Here is a 17,282-nt window from a genome sequence, read left to right on the forward strand (position 1 = left end):
AAAGCTATACTTTAACCCAAACACCTCCTAGATGTTCATCTTTCCGTCTAGCAGTTTCACCTAAAGAAACAATGCATTTCAGAGATCATTTGTTGGCTCACCTGACTGAGGAAAAAACAATGTCATTCTCAAGAGCCAGTCTGAATCAGGCCTGACCTAGAGACTTGAGCAGGCTGAGAAATGCACTTTACAAGTCCTATTTGTCTGCTAAATTCCCGGGAAAGAACAGTACTTAAAGTTACAACCACCCCTTCTCTCTCTCTCTCTCTCTCTCTCTCTCTCTCTCTCTCTCTCTCTCTCTCTCTCTCTCTCTCTCTCTCTCTCCCTCTCCCTCCCTCCCTCCCTCCCTCCCTCCATCCCTCCCTCTCTCCCTCTCCCTTTTTCCCTCCCTCCATCCCTCCCTCCTTTATTTTAATCCTTACCACTGTCACCACCTGACATTCTCTATATTTTAAATTGTAGTTTATTTTTTGCCCTCTCCATCTAGCATGTACAGGTCTTAAGGGATTTTCATGCACTTTATTCTTAGCCATGTCCCCAGTGCCTTAAATGGTGCCAGGCACATAATAGGCACTCAGCGAATACCTGACTAAATGAATAAGAGGCAGCCCTCCAGCCCCACACAGGCCAAAGCTGGACTGGCTTCACTGGGTGGCCTTGAGATCCCATGACAGGGACTCAGCTCCTTGTCATGATGTGCAGGCTTATTTGCAAAAACACCTGACTCAGGAGTTACTCACTGCATGGAGGAAGTAAGCAAAGCTAGAGCTCCCGGCAGCTGAATCGTCTTTGAAAGTTAAAGAGAACGTGTTTTTCACCCTGTGGCCCCTGAGATTCTGGCCTCGACTCCAATCTTCTGTTCCCCAAGAGTAGAATCTCTGCTTCCTGCTGCTTCTCTCATAAGGAAGCCGGGCGACCTGCGCATTGTAGGTCTCCAGGAAATACAGGGGATTGGAATTCAATCCTAGCCTGGGTCCCAAGAATAAGCGCCTCACACAGTCCCTACCTGGCAGCAAGAGTTGGGGACACTGTCTGTTCTAGAGTACTCCGCCATATACTCCATATCTAAACACTTAGGACTGTTAGATTAATTTTTATTGAGGTAAAATTGACATATAATATTATATTAGTTTTAGGTATCCAATATAATGATAACACAGGTATATGTTACAAAATGATAATAAATCTAGTTAACATCTATCACCATACAATTACAAAACAATTTATTATTGAGATGAGAACTTTTAAGATCTACTCTCTTAGCAACTTTCAAAAATGCAATACAGTGTTATTAACTGGGGCCGCCATGCTGTACATTATATCCCCAGGATTTATTTATTTTCTTACTGGAAGTTTGTACCTTTCGACCTGCTTTCCCCCCTTGTACTCACCCCCTGCCTCTGGCAACCACCAATCTGTTTTCTATCTGCGAGCTTGGTTTCTTTTTTAATTTGTCTTTCTTTGTCTGACTTATTTCACTTAGCATAATGTCCTCAAGGCCTATCCATGTTGTTGCAAATGACAAGCTTTCTTTCTTTTTTACAGCTGAGTAATACACACACACACACACACACACACACACACACACACACACACAAATATGTATATGTGTATATACCATTTTCTTCATTCATACGATGGACACTTAGGTTGTTTCCATGTCTTGGCTACTGTAAATAATGCTGCAGTGAACATACGGGTGCATTTATCTTCTCCAGTTAGGTGTTTTTATTATTTTCAGATAAATACCCAGAAGTGGAATCACTGGCTCATATGGTAGTTCTTTTTAATTTTTTGAGGAACCTCCATCCCGTTTCCCATAGTGGCTGCACCCATTTACATTCCCACCTACAGTGCACAAGGGTTCCTGGTGTCTTCATCCTTGCCAACACTTGTTGTCTTTTTGATGACAGGCATTCTGACAGGTGTGGGGTGATATCTCATTATGGTTTTAATTTGCATTTGCCTGATGATTAGTGATGTTGAGCATCTTTTCATGTACCTGTTGGCCATCTGTAGGTCTTCTTTGGAAAAAATGTCTATTCAGATCCTCTGCACATTTTCAATTAGATGGTTTGGTTTTTTGCTTTTGAGTTGTATGAGTTCTTTATGTATCTTGGATATTAAAGCCTTATCGGATATATGATTTGCAAATATTTTCTCCATTGAGTAGGTGCTTTTTCATTTTGTTGATAGTTTCATTTGCTGTGCAGAAGCTTTTTAGTTTGATGTAGTCCCATTTGTTGATTTTTTTTTTCTTTTGTTGCCTTTACTTTTGGTGTCAGTTACAAAAAATAATCACAAAGACCCATGTCAAGGAGCTTACTGCTGCCTATGTTTTCTTCTACGTATTTTATGGTTTCAGATCTTACTTTCAAGTTTAAATTTTGTCAGTGGTGTAAAAGAGTGGTCCAGTTTCATTCTTTTGCTTGTGTCTGTCCAGTTTTCCCAACACTGTCGTTTCCCCATTGCATATTCTTGTCTCCTTTGTGGTTAATTAATTGACCATATGTTTGTGTGGATTTATTTCTTAGCTCTCTGTTCTGTCCCATTGATCTGTGTCTCAGTTTTTATGCCAGTGCCATACTGTTTTGATTACTATAGCTTTGTAATAGAGTTTAAAATCAGGAAGTGTGATGCCTTCAGCTTTGTTCTCCTTTCTCAAGATTGCTTTGGCTATTCATGGTCTTTTGTGGTTCCATACAAATTTTAGGATTGTTTGTTCTATTTCTGTGAAAGATGCCATTGGAATTTTGATAGGAATTGCATTGAATCTGTAGAATCTATAGATTCAATAGGTAATATGGACATTTTAAAATATTAGTTATTTTAATCTATGAGCATGGAATATCTTTTCATTTATTTGTGTCTTCAATTTCTTTCATCAATGTCTTATAGATTACAGTGTACAGGTGTTTTACCTCCCCTCAGTTAAATTTATTCCTAGGTATTTTATTCTTTTTGATGCAACTGTAAGTGGTATTTTCTTAAATTTATCTTTCTGCTATTTTGTTATTAGCATATAGAAATGCAACAGATTTTTGTGTGTTGATTTTGTATCCTGCAACTTTCCTGAATTTATTTATTAGTTCTAACAGGGTTTTGGTGCAGTGTTTTGAGTTTTCTATATAATATCATGTCCTATGTAAATAGTGGCAGGTTTACTTCTTCCTTTCCAGTTTGGATGCCTTTTTTCTTTTCCATGCCTAATTGCTCTGCCTAGGACTTCCAACATTATGTCAAATAAAGTGACATCCTTTGTTTTATTCCTGGATCTTAGATGAAAAGTTTTCAGCTTTATACTATTGAGTACTATGACGTTAGCTGTGGGATTGTCATATATGGCCTTTTATATGTTGAGGTATGTTTCCTCTATACCCAATTTGTTGAGTTTTTATCATGAACAGATGTTGAATTTTGTCAGATGCTTTCCTGCATCCATTGAGATAAACATATGATTTTTAGCCTTCATTGTATGGATATGGTGTATCACACTGATTGATTTGTGGATATTGAACTATCTTTTCATCCCAGAAAAGAATCCCACTTGATCATGGTATAAGATCCTTTCAATGTACTGTTGTTGCTAATATTTTGTTGAGAATGTTTGAATCTATATTCAACTGAGATATTGGCCTGTGATTTTCTTTTCCTGTGCCATCCTAGTCTGCGGTTGGTGTCAGGGTAATGCTGGCCTTGTAAAGTGAGTTTGGAAGAGTTCCCTCCTCTTCTCTTTTTTGGAAGAGTTTGAGAAGGATTGGTATTAATTCTTCTTTGAATGTTTGGTAGAATTCACCAGTGAAGCCATCTCGTACTGGGCTTTTGTTTGTAGGGGGGTTTTTTGATTACTGGTAATTGGTCTGTTTATAGTTTTTATTTCTTCATGATTATTCTAGATCAGGGGTGTCAAAACGGCGGCCCGCGGGCCAACTGCGGTCTGCAATCCATTGTTAATTGGCCCGCAGCAAATTCCAGAAATATATTTAGTTTCCTTAAATAAACCAGGTGAGGCAATACGTACTTCACCTCGAGTGAGTGGCCCGGCTGTGTGTGTATTTCACCGCATATGGCCCTTGGTGAAAAACGCTGAAAAAAGTTTGGACACCCCTGGTCTAGATTGTATGTTCCTAGGAATTTATCCATTTTTTTTCCAGGCTGTTAGATTTATTGGTGTATAATTGCTCCTGGTAATCTCTTATGATCCTTTGTATTTTGTGGTATCAATTGTAATGTCTCCTCTTTCATTTCTGATTTCATTTGAGTCATCTCTCATTTTCTCTTGGTGAGTCTAGATAAAGATTTGTCAATTTTGTTTATCTTTTCAAAGAACCAGCACTTAGTTTCATTGATCATTTCCATTGTCTTTTTAGTCTCTTTCATTTATTTCCACTCTGACCTTTGTTATTTCCTTTTTTTTTTTTTTTTTTACTAACTTTGGGCTTTATTTGTTCTCCTTTTTTGTTTTCTTATTTTTAAATATCTTTTGTTTCTGGTTATAAAACATGAAAGTAAGGCATACTGGTTACAAATAATTCCTCAAATAAGGTAACATACAAAAAACATGGAGGTAAATCTCCCTAATACTGAGATGTCTATATTTCCAGAGAATTTCTTCTGTGTTCTCATTTTGTCACTCCTCCATCCCCCAAAAGTATACTATCAGAGGAATATATTTTTGTATGCCACTCTTTCTACTCCACAATATGTGCATTTTTTTTTCATGCTGATAAACAGAAATCCATGTCATCATTTTCGATGGTTTCATAGGTTTCTACTCTATGGATAAATCATCAGTTATTTAACAAATCTTTGATCAATGAACATTTAGGTTATTCTAATTTGTCACTTTGTAAATAACATCTTTGTACCCCCACCTGAGAAGCAGTTTCTTTAACAGATAAAAAGGCACAAGGGAGTCCCTTCGTGTTGGAGAGCCTGAATCTTGTCCGTGTTTATAGTGGTTATCCCACCAGAGCTTTCCAGGGAATGTAATATCTGTACCACCCGCTGCCTAGTCTCCTGAGCAAGTGATGAGAGTACAGCCCAAGGCTGGGCCCCCAAGCGCTGCGTTTCCTGCTCATAGTCCTCCCCTCCCCACCCCCCACCACCTTGGCACAACTGGTCATTCAGCTTAATGCGGTACCACTTTCAGCCTTCAAATATCTACGGAGCTTGACTCTTCCCAGTTCACCACAGAAGCGAAATTTCTCACCTAATGGAAAGTCCCAAGCCAGATCTGCATTCCTTTATTCCAAAAACATTTACCAAGCACCCTCCATATTTGCTTTTGTTGTCCTATGCACTAAGTGGTAAAGTCCAACAGGCCACAGCAGTTCTGTTCACAGGCCCTTCCCACATGCTGTACCACCTCCCATCTCCATCACTCAGAACCTGCCAACTTTGTCCCTGTCTCCAGTCCAGAGGGAGTCACACCCAGAAGCCGAGTAGTTCTCCCTTCTTTTTAACCCTCCAAGCAAATACCATCATTGTTCCGTCTTCCTCCCTATCCCTTCTCTAATAGCAAGTTGATCTGGGAGAGCTCAAAGCCCTCTCCATTTAGACCTTGGAAAGAATCCGTTTCCCTTTCCTAAGGCATAAGGAGGGCACAGGCTTCTTGAATACAGTGGATCTTCCAGTGGGGAAATGCTCTACCAAGTGGAACAGCAAGCCTTCTGCTAAAGGAGATGGGAAAAACACTCCACACTTGGAGAAAAGAGTAAAGATGACACATATACATAAAGAAGGAGAGCCCGATGTCAGACAACTTGCTGGCAGCAGAACTTGATGGCTGGTACGCTTAGACTTGGGTGCTGAGGACATCTGAGGTCAAGTGAGTCACTGGGAAAACTGTCTAAAAAAGCCTTCTTAGGGAGCTAAGCCATGAGTGGCTTGGGCTATAGGACCACAGAAAAGGTTACCGGAAGCCAAGCCTGCCATGTTTGAGTCAAGGCATGGAGATGGCATCTGGCCCAGGCTGACTGTCCAGAGGTCCACGAGGTGATAAGTTGGACAAAGTTATATGAGTGTGGAAGACCAAGGGCATGGATGGTCTCAGATGCTAAGTTTTGATTTAACTGAGCAACCAATGGGAAAGAGCGTGGTTAGTTCAATAGAGACGGGACATAAGGAAACTGATCATTTTTAGAAAGATTAACTTGTTGGCTTTGTGGTACATATAAATTAAAAAGCACAAGATGCTCAGAAGCAGGTGTCCCCACTAACTTGGGAAAATATAATTAAGTACACCCTGCCAGAGGTAAAACGTTTTTACCAAGTCAAGTCAGGTATATCGGTGGGTAGTAGAAAGTGTCACCACAATTTTTCAGGGCAGGTTGGGGTTTTGAGGATTGTGACAAGGGGCCTCAGAGTGATGTCCCACCTGGTCACCCACCTTCCAATCTCTTCCTCTCGCCCTATGAACCTGTCCCTTGTGTGGTTCTGAGTGTTGGGAAAGCCTTCAGCCCCAGTAATTGTGTTCTAAGCAGTGTGTTGTCCTCCAGCTATGATCATGAGGGCCGCCTGACCAATGTGACACGCCCCACGGGAGTGGTGACCAGTCTGCACCGGGAAATGGAGAAATCCATCACCATCGACATTGAGAACTCCAACCGTGATGATGACGTCACTGTTATTACCAACCTGTCTTCAGTGGAGGCTTCCTACACAGTGGTACAAGGTAAGCCCCCTACATCCCACCACCCCACCCCAATATTCTCCTCCTGACCCAGAATCCAGCCAAGCCCAGAAGTGAGTTACCAAGCCCAAGAGGACTTTCAGAGACCTACAACTTCACTCAGCTTGCGATTTTAGTGAAATGTCTGCAGCAAACAAACTCCACAAGAGCTCAACCTTGTAGAAAATGACTTAATCAAATTCAGAAGAATGGCATCTATACCGAATTATCTAGATATTTGGAAATGCCTACAGGCTTATCTAAAAATATTAGTTGTCATCCCCACATGCTCTCTCCCCGCCCTCCTACCTCTCCATCACCAGCACTTCCCACCGACCCAATACACATAGTTACCTTCTCGAAGGCTGTTTATTCTCTTGGGCTCACCTTTTTTGGGGGGAGGGGAGGGTCCCCATTTTGATTCTCTTTTCCCAGCATTTGTTTGTTGAGTTATTCGTCCTGGAATCAGATCTCTTTAGCAATCTCTTGCCAAGACTGGGATCACAAAGGCTTCTGACCACCCCATGGTTACTCTTGCTGCTCGACATGACATACAGTCCAGGACAAGCACAGGGGCTGGCAAGAAAAGGAATTGTGCAGATTAATTTTTCTTTTAATTAAGATATAATGTCAGTGGGTTAGCCCGTTGTCAGAAGATAAAAGTGTCCTCTCAGTAGATAAATGGTGACATTTCTGGACTATTATCCCCCAACAGAGTCTGTTTCAATGACTCTATTTCTGCTCTGCCAAATGATTAATGATGTAGATTGTCTTTCGGCATGATGGCTGCAGTCGCAGAAGTGACAGGTACTCACTTGCTCACTACCCCAGCATCTCAGAGGCCAGCCCGGCTGGACTCCTCTGCCCAAATAATCAGGAAGCAACTATCTGTAAAAGGAGTCTCTGACTCACATTTCTTTCCTGGAACTTTCCGATAAAGAAAAAGGTCAGAAGTCTGATTGACTAGTATCGCTTCCATTTGGGCAGGTAAGCGCATGTTATCAGCCCCCACTGGCTCAGTCTACCTCATGTTAGTGAAATCTCCTTAGAGTTCTCTTGAGTGGAGGTGGCGTGGCATCATGGTGGAGTCAGCCCCTAACGCGTGAGGCGCAGGACGGTGGCTTTTTCTCTTGATTTTCTTGAAGAATCCTAGCCATGATTTGCAGTGGATCTGACCTGTAGCTAAACCATCAACTTCAGGTTAGATGGTAGGCAAAAGCCAAAAAATATATATACATTTAAGTAGTTTTGGGGGTTGTTTTTTTTCCAGTTAAGCTAAAATACATGTTAAAGAGCAAGGATGTGATTGACACAAATTGTGTAGGCAACAGACATCTTTAAATGTTTAAGTGTACTATTAATAGTCTTCAGTGAGTAAAAGAAAAACATCACAGCATAATTATTTCTGGAGTGCCACATATTAATAATGTTTTTCTTTCCACGGATCAGCACCATCTCTGTACTCACCTTCACATTGTGTGTGTGTGTTAATTGAAGGTAGCCTTAGACTGACAGCTGCGAAGTACCATGGAAACTTATAAAAATAAGGGTTCTGTTCTCTTACGACTGAGTGGATAATTTATTTCCCTGTCCCCACCCCCACTTACATTTCTCCAGATCAAGTGCGGAACAGCTACCAGCTCTGTAATAACGGTACCCTGAGGGTGATGTATGCCAATGGGATGGGCGTCAGCTTCCACAGTGAGCCCCACGTCCTAGCGGGCACCGTCACCCCCACCATTGGGCGCTGCAACATCTCCCTGCCCATGGAGAATGGCCTGAACTCCATCGAGTGGCGCCTAAGAAAGGAACAGATTAAAGGCAAAGTCACCATCTTCGGCAGGAAACTCCGGGTAAGTGGCTTCACCCAACTTGTCACCCCCAAGTAGTAGGGGATACACCCTTTCCTCAGGAGCTGTGGAAATTTCCTGGTTTCCAAGCCTCCATTACTCCTTTCTTCCCTGGAAAAGACAAGTCTTTCCCTCAGAAGGTAGGAGCCATATCCCTTTGGGACTGACCCCGTGGGGAAAATGTTCCCCGTTTCCTAGGACTGAAAACGGTCTGGATTTACCGTACACTAGAGCTAGAGATAGCCTTGGTGTTCTTTTCACACTTGCCATCGTCTCCCTCAACTTTCACTGTTTGGCCAGTTTAACAGATGAATTGGTGCCAGTGTACCTTGCTAAATGCTTAAAGAACAAATATTTTACAATGTGCTGTTGACACTCAAGTTGACAGTCCAGTAGAATACATAGAAGCAGGATACCCCGATGGGTTAAGTGAGAAAATAGAGGACCCTCCAGGGCCTGGAGGGATCAGAGAGGAGGAGCTATCACCCAGCCTGCGGGGATCAGGAAAGTCTTCCCAAGAGGAAGTAACAAGCTAACCACGGAAGGAAGTTTTAACCAACTCTAACTTCCGCAGACTAGGCAACTTACCCACAAGTTACATCTCTTAAAAATAATACATAATATTTATTGAGGACTTTTATGATATAAGCATTACCCTGTTTTCCCAAAAATAAGACCTAGCCAGACAATCAGCTCTAACGCGTCTTTTGGAGCAAAAATTAATATAAGACCCAGTTATATTATATTATATTATATTATATTATATTATATTATATTATATTTATAGTATATTATATTATTATATAATATTCCCGGTTTTATGTTATAGTAAAATAAGACCGGGTCTTACATTAATTTTTGCTACAAAAGACGCATTAGAGCTGATTGTCCAGCTAGTACTTATTTTTGGGGAAACACGGTATGTTAAATGCTTTACTTGTATTATACTATTTTCAGTAGCCCCGTGGGGATTGTCAATAATGTCTCCATTTCTCAGATGAGGAAACACAGGCTCTGGGGAAGCTAATTAACCTGTCCAGAGGCACAATGGCTAGAAAATGGCAAAGCCAGACTCAGCCCCAATTCCATCTTTCTGTGTGGTTCACTTGCCAGTATTCTTATCCACCAGGCCACACAGCTTCCTGTTTCGATTCTCGTGCATCCAGATAATCTGGGTCCTTCTCTGGTCCCTTATCTGGCTCTCAGAGGGACTGTTTCTTACCCTCAGGGGCAATCCTAGGGATCCCAGACTTCCTAAAATTCAACACACACTCACTGAGTTTGATTAGCCAGGCACTGTTATTCACTGGAGATACATGGCACAGCACACGAAATCCCTACGCTCCTGCAGCTGATTTTCACGGTGAGGGCAAGCGGGGCAGACAATAACTAAAAGAAATAACTACAGTAATTGCAGATTGAGGTGAGCAGTAGAAAGACAGTAAACAGTGGAACGTGGCAGGGTGTACCTAATGCTTTGGAATCCCTAAGAGTGGAAGGCTTACTGCTCACAAAACTTGGGGCATGGCTTTTGCTGGGTGATTGGAGGGAAATTCAGCCAGCCCAGGTGACCTCCCTGCAGAGCCCAGGCCACTCCATATTACCATTCTGCTTTTGTCTGGTTGAAGTTTAATTCTCCACATTAGGTTATCAGCTGGCTCCCATGTTTTTCTTCCTCTGCTGGTATCTGCAAAGTTGCAAGCTGCAGTATCTTCCTAAAGACAAAAATGAAATGAGATTAGTAGCTAAATCCTCAGTGACTGGATTTCAGGGCTGTATAATTGATTTTTGATACTCTGCACTGAAGAACTTGATTATGAGTAGTAATCATGCCTTTTCTCTGATAAATCAGTTACGCGTTTTGACTAAGTTTTCAAAATAAAGTTAGATCTGGCCCTAATATACAATGGCTATAATCCCAACTCTGAATGTTAAAAATCTTTAAAAAAAAAAAAATCTTAATAATGGGACTTGTGGTAATCAGCAGAAGTTAGGCACGCAGGTCTTCTAACTGAATTTCTGCCAGGGTTAGATTTGCTGGCATCATGTTTATGCAAATCAAAACACAGCTTTATCTATCAACACCTCAACACTTAATTGTCTAGTGTTAGTTCCTGTAACAACAATCACATATCCATTTAGCTCTCTTAAATGAAAATCACTATGAGATTATAACAGGTTGAGTGGACTGAAAATGTAATTTGAAAATGAGGGAGAAAGCCTGGAATTTATTTGCATCTCATTTATTTTAGTTCAATTCATGTATTGTTTAGTGAACGAAATAAAAGCAACTCCTGGCAATTGCAGGGGAGCAGTTGGAAGAAGGGGTCAAGGAAAGGTGGGGTGTGATGTGGATTAGGAGAGCTGCGGACGGTCCTTTGCCTCAGCTACTTCATGAACCCATGGCAGGGAAGTTTGCAGCTGCTAAACCAAAAGCATCTGTTGGCGTCCACAAGGCGTGCAGGCTGTCTTGGCTAATGACAATGCAGGCTCTTCTCGCCTTACCTTCCGTCCTGACAGTTCTTCTCACTCTAGTTTGACTCCATTGTTACATGGGGCCCTGAAATTTTTCATTCATTTAAAAGGTGTTTAGGAGACTGGACTCTTAGGCGAACATTACATTTTATAACTAATTATTTGTTTTCCTGTGTACGTCTAGTTTTATTTTCTCTTTGGTGTAAGTCTCTTGTGTTATTTGGGCTACAAATTAAACCAATATTTCAAATTCTAGACAAAAGAAGGTGTTTACTCAATGCCAACTATATGTCAAGCACTATGGAGTGAGTAGATTATAGAGATAAAACTAAATTCTTGCCATCAAGGAGCTTACGGTCTGGTGGAGAAGACAGTGCAAATAGTGTAATGCACACTCTAATAGAGGTTAATATCACAAGGAAAGTGATACTTCATTGTATTAATCAGGACAGGATAGGCTGTGGGCAGATAACAAGACCTGAAATCTAAGGGGCTGAACACACAGTCCAAATGAATCAGGCAGCTCTTAGTGATGACTCACTGTATTTGTTCCACCTTGTGATGCTGTCATTTAAGCACATGATCTCCAAGGTTGCTGTGGAAGGGGAAGAGGGCTTAGATGGTTGAAGGGGACTTAATGAGCAGGGCTGGATATGGCATGCAACGTTTCCACCCACCCTAGTGAGAACATGGTGGGGTAACTTCAAGTTAACTGCAAGAAAGCCCAGGAAATGTTGTCTTTCTGAGTGCCCAAGGAGAAGAAAATGAAAGGAGAGTTGGTGAACACAAAGCAGGGTCTCAGGCACCCCAGTTGACATGGGATCTGGAAGGGCATCCCAGAAGAGTAGAAATCAGTTCTGAAGCGCAGTAGGAATTAGCCAGACAAAGAGAGAGGGAAGGGATGATCAGACAGAAAGTGTTGCTGTGAAATAATAGCAAAGAGGTCAAAAAGGGGAATAGCATTTCAGAAAACTTTAACTCAGTTTGACCAGAGAGAAGGGGAATGTGTTATATTGGGGTGCAAAAAAGAGGGACTTGGCCAGGGCCGCACATGGAAAGGAATAATTTGCTAGGCTGGCGTTTATCATGAGGACCATGGGGAGCTGTTCCAGGCTTTAATTAGCAGAGTGATGTGTTGGGATGTGTTGTAATAGAAAGATCTCTCAGAGCCCAGAAATAAATCCTCACTTATGTGGTCAATTAATCTACAACAAAGGAGGCAAGCGTATACGGTGGGGTAAAGACAGTCCTTCAATAAGTGGTGTTGGCAAAACTGGACAGGTACATGCAAAAAAAAATTAAGATGGACCACTTTTTCACACCATGTACAAAAATAAACTCAAAGTGGATTAAAGACTTAAATGTTAGACTTGAAACCATAAAACTCCTAGAAGCAAATATAGACATCGCCCTTAGCAATATCTGCTAGATGTGTCTCCTCAAGCAAGAGAAACAAATGAAAAAATAAACAAATGGGACTACATCAAACTAAAAAGTTTTTTCACAGCAAAGGAAACCATCAACAATAGGAAAAGGCAATGTACTAAATGGGAGAAGAATATTTACAAATGATAAAGGGTTAATATGTAAACTATATAAAGAACTCATACGACTTGGCACCAAAAAAAACAAACAATCCTGTTAAAAAATGGACAGAGGACCTGAAGAAACATTTCTCCCAAGAGGACATACAAATGGCCAACAGGTACATGAAAAGATGCTCAACATCACTAATCATCAGGGAAATGCAAATTAAAACCACAGTGAGATGTCACCTCACACCTGTCAGAATGGCCATCATCAATAAGTCAACAAACAAGTGTTGGTGAGGATGTGGAGAAAAGAGAACCCTTGTGCACTGTTGGTTGGCTTGTAAATTAGTGCACCCACTATGAAAAACAGTATGGAGTTTCCTCAGAAAATGAAAAATAGAGCTACCATACGAACCAGCAATTCTACTTCTGGGTATTTATCCGAAGAAAAACAAAAACACTAATTTGAAAAGATATATGCACCCCTATGTTCATTGGAGCATTACTAGTAATAGCCAAGATATGGAAGCACTCTAGGTGTCCATCAGTAGATAAATGGATAAAGAAGATGTGCGTATATGCAATTGAATATTATTGAGCAATAAAAAAAAAGAATGCAATCTAGACATTTGTGACAACGTGGATGGACCTAGAGAGTATTATGCTAAGTGAAATACATCAGATAGAGAAAGAAAAAATATCATATGATCTCACTTCTATGTGGAATCTAAAAACACAAAATAAATGAATAAACAAAACGGAAGCAGACCGGTAGATGCAGAGAACAAGCTGATGGTTGTTGGCAAAGCAGAGGGGTGAAAGGTTGGGGCGGTGGGGGAGAATTAAATAAAAAGGTAAATATATATATTTTTTAATGAATAAACAATGAAAAGCAAGAAAGCAAGACTGTCATTATTTGGAGAATCTGTTACCTGGAAAACAAGAGACAACTGAAAATATTTCAGAAGCAATGAACAAGTTCAGCAACGTAACTATACATACTAAGTACAAATTAGATTTCTATATGCCAGCGAAATCCAACTTGGAGCAAACAGAGGCAAGTTGCCAGAGCCCACACAAACAGGCCTCCACCCCATTTACTAAGGAAACTCACAGAGACTGAAGCAACACACGGCGTGTGGGTTTACCACTGCCCTTCACCTTCCAGACAAGACACACAGAGCAGGGCCAGGTATCAGACTCTAGGACAGATCCTGCCGTATGGACGCAGGATTTAACAAACTGCTTAAGGAGGAGACACCAGTCCTTCAGCAAGCATGAGCACGATTATGACAGAAACGTACCCTTCATGTCTGCAGTGCCACGTCAGCATTCATGGGGGGGGAAGAAAAGACAGACAGACCTCTCAGGCTTCCTCGGATGTGGAGGAAGATAGATTAGAAAGGGACATGATAGGAGGAGAGGGACAGCACAGAGGCTGCTGCCGTGATCCAAACAAACTAAATCACTAGCAGTTGAGAGAAAAAGAAGAGGAAGAGAGATCTGGGATACAAAGCACGTACAATTAATAGGATTTGGCAACTCACAGGGTTCCTCTGGCATGCTCGCTTTTTGAGGGTCCCTCTCCATGATCATAGAGACGGGGAAGCTGAGTAGCCATCCACACTTTGGGGGCTGGCCTGCCAGGCTGTGTGAAGGACAGAGGCTGGGAACTGAACCCCAAAACAGGGATTGAGATTCGGACAGCCCTGGTCTTGCCTCTTGGGAGGGGGAAGAAATTCAATGACCTTTAAAGTGCAACCATTTCACCAGCACCCTGTAATTGTCACTCCCCCATGGATAGCAGAGAATCTGGGGAGCAGCAACTGAGGGTGTCACGCATTGAAGCAAACAACCTGACCTTTTCCAGGAACTGGCAAGCCCAAGGCACGGAGCTGCTCTAGAGTTCAGAGAAGACCAGAAATCCCTGAGAAGCGATCATGATAGAGCAGTGCCCCATGACATTCTAACCCACTCGGTACCCCTTCTAACAACTGTCAGCAGCTCCTCCGTATATAGGCTGGTGAAATATAAGATGGCAGAGGGATGGAGCTTAACCACATCCTTCTACCCACAGCTTTTTACGATGCTTTGGCAAAATTTGGAGTGTTCATCCCTTCTTCCCTGCCCAAATTCAGTGTAGGGAAGATTTTCTTTATCCTCCCAAGGCTTTCTCAAGGAATCTCGTTTGGAAGAGCCCTCCCTCTCTCTTCCCCTCAGCACACACCATTCCTTTCTCTGTTCTCTCTGACCTTCCAAAACCACATGACAGAGTTGCGTCAGGGCATCGGTAATCGCCATGAGCACAGAGACCGTCTCACCACCACCCGCATCCCTGGTGACAAATGCTCTGTGGTAGACACTCAGGCAGCAAGTAGCAAAGGAAGGTGTGAGGACCACGCCCACTCAAGGCTCCTCCTGGAAAGGTGCTTAGTGCCTAAATCCCACTTCCCCTCTAAAAGCAGGCATAGTTCACAAACATATTGTCCCTGTGTCTGTCAGGAACCTCTCCGCTGCAACAGACAAGAAGTGCACACAAAGTAGCTTAATAAAAAAGAGCATGCTTTGTCTTGCCTAACGGCCCCCACAACAGATGGACTAGCTCAGTGACACCATAAGCCCAAACGATGTCATCAGGCAGACATCGCTCTCGTGTTCTCTCTTTCTCACAGCCCCTTCCATCTCCTAGCAGTGTTTCTCCTGGCAGTAGGCCTCATTTTTTCCTACAGTAGACTGGTGACCTCTTCACACTGGGTGGTCAGACAGACTTGGTCAAAGGTGACTCCAGGCTGATATCAGCTCAGCTTAGTGATCCCAGAGGAAAGGGGAAAGGATCTCCCCCAGCATTGTTTTTTAATCCTGTGGAGGAACTGTGATTGGCCTGGCACAGATGGAGTTCACATCCCTGAACCAATCACTGGTTAGGGAAATGGAGGTCTCTGATTGGCCAGGCCTGGGTCACATGTGACACATGGGTCTTGTGAAGAGCATCTCAGTAAAACTTCCTAGACAGGGGAAACCTTAAAGAAAGGAAGCGCTGTACCCAAAGAAGGAAGAGGTGGTAGGTTAAATCACACACACACACACACACACACACACCCCAGATATATTCTACATCCTCCAAAGCCTAATCATAACGCAAAATGCTGGCCCTGCAGATCTGTAAATGCATTCATGCCCCCTCCCCTACCCCCAGAAAGCCTTTTTGCTGGACTTTCAGAATACAGAACTGAAACTGACCCCTTCTATTAAGAGTTAAAACTTACATTCTTTCCTACAATGGATTGAGTGCATAGTTCGCTCTGAAAAGGAAGGCATATAACCACCCTCTAGGATATTTCCTCCTGATTATGATTTACATAAAGATTGCAAAAGCAAGAAACAGCTACATGTGTAGGTGGCAGAACAAAAGAAAAATTGCTTCCAAGATAATCTCCCATCACGATATTGGTATTAGTGTTATTAGTATTCCAAGAAGGCGTGGGAGTTAGTAATTTTGTTTTGGTTTCCATATAATTAATATGACATTGCAATTACACGTTGGCTTGTGTTACGTTTACTTTTGTGGCAAATGACAGTGACAGAGGAGCGAGATGTGAGGCAGACATGCGTGAGTACATGTGAACACACACACGTGGACTCAATTCTGCATGGAGCCCGCTCAGGTAGGCCTGTTAACGTGCACAGCCATTGTGGAAGCCTGGATTTTATCAGCTCCTTCCTGCCACGGTGCATTCATTCTGCACCCACTAATATTTTGTTTTTCCAATACCTAGCATGTTCCTGGCACTGTGCTAGGCACTGAGTGTGTACTGGTGAGCAAAACAGAAAAAATTCTCAATTGTGAGCAGTGCTTGTAGAGACAGAACAACTTGTGATACATTTAATATTATAATAGCTTCAATAATACACACTCAGAAGAACAAACTTCTGCAGACACATGAGACCGTGCATTCCCCCAAGCAAGTGTTACTTTTGGATGACTTGCTGTTCCGGAGGGTGTGATGGAAAAGTGGAAAGACCCTGGTGGAGCTTCATCAAAGAAACTGGTATGGATGCTATAAATAAAATAGAGGTTTGGAGATGATAGGGAATATCTGATTTAAGTTAATGCCACTCAAGTAAATGACATTTGAGCTGAGAACTGAACGAAGAAGAGGAATTTTCCAGGCCTGAGATGGAAGGAAAGGCTCCTATGCTAGGCCCTGTGCAAAGGCCCTGAGGCAGAAGAGACTGTTGGTTATAACCTGAGCAGAAGGAGAGCCAGTGTGGCTGCAGCAAACTAGCTGGGGGTGAGGTCACGGGTATGGGGTCTTATTGGCCCTGGTAAGGATCTTAGAAATACTGAAGTCCTCCCCGGATTTACCCACTAGAGAATGAATGCAAAGGAGCATTCGTCTATAGGCTGGACTGTCTACTTTCCTTCTTAGATGCTAGGAGACCCGTGACATGCTTGGCTTCTGGAAGTTCAAGTTGAAGGGCGACAAGTACAAGCTCATTCACGTGGTCTGGGCTGAGCCTCCACACCAGACACCTATCTTCTCTGCCATGTCCCTAACAATAACCCACCCACCTCCACTAGAATATTCCCACAGCATCTGAAATGAAGCTCTGCGTGTGTGAGGCCCTTGCTCACTACTCAGACTTTCACTTGCTGACCTCCCCACCTGGAATAGTCTCCCGGGCTCTTCTCCCGCCCTCACCTGTGAAGTCATACTCAAACTTCACAGCCCCCATTAAGGCAGCACTTCC

At 42.4% G+C, this 17,282-nt stretch overlaps 1 protein-coding gene across 3 annotated transcripts in view; it reads left to right on the forward strand.

Annotated features, from left to right (window-relative positions):
• TENM2 (teneurin transmembrane protein 2) overlaps positions 1-17,282 on the forward strand; it is a 1,147,948-nt gene that overhangs the window by 1,106,265 nt on the left and 24,401 nt on the right. For all 3 annotated transcript variants that reach the window (XM_033096732.1, XM_033096733.1, XM_033096735.1), the window contains 2 exons: positions 6,501-6,676; positions 8,291-8,526. In XM_033096732.1, coding sequence (XP_032952623.1) covers positions 6,501-6,676; positions 8,291-8,526 — 412 coding nt within the window. The remainder of the gene's footprint in view (positions 1-6,500; positions 6,677-8,290; positions 8,527-17,282) is intronic.

The sequence above is a fragment of the Rhinolophus ferrumequinum genome, chromosome 24, assembly GCF_004115265.2.
Source record: "Rhinolophus ferrumequinum isolate MPI-CBG mRhiFer1 chromosome 24, mRhiFer1_v1.p, whole genome shotgun sequence".
Lineage (NCBI taxonomy): Eukaryota > Metazoa > Chordata > Mammalia > Chiroptera > Rhinolophidae > Rhinolophus > Rhinolophus ferrumequinum.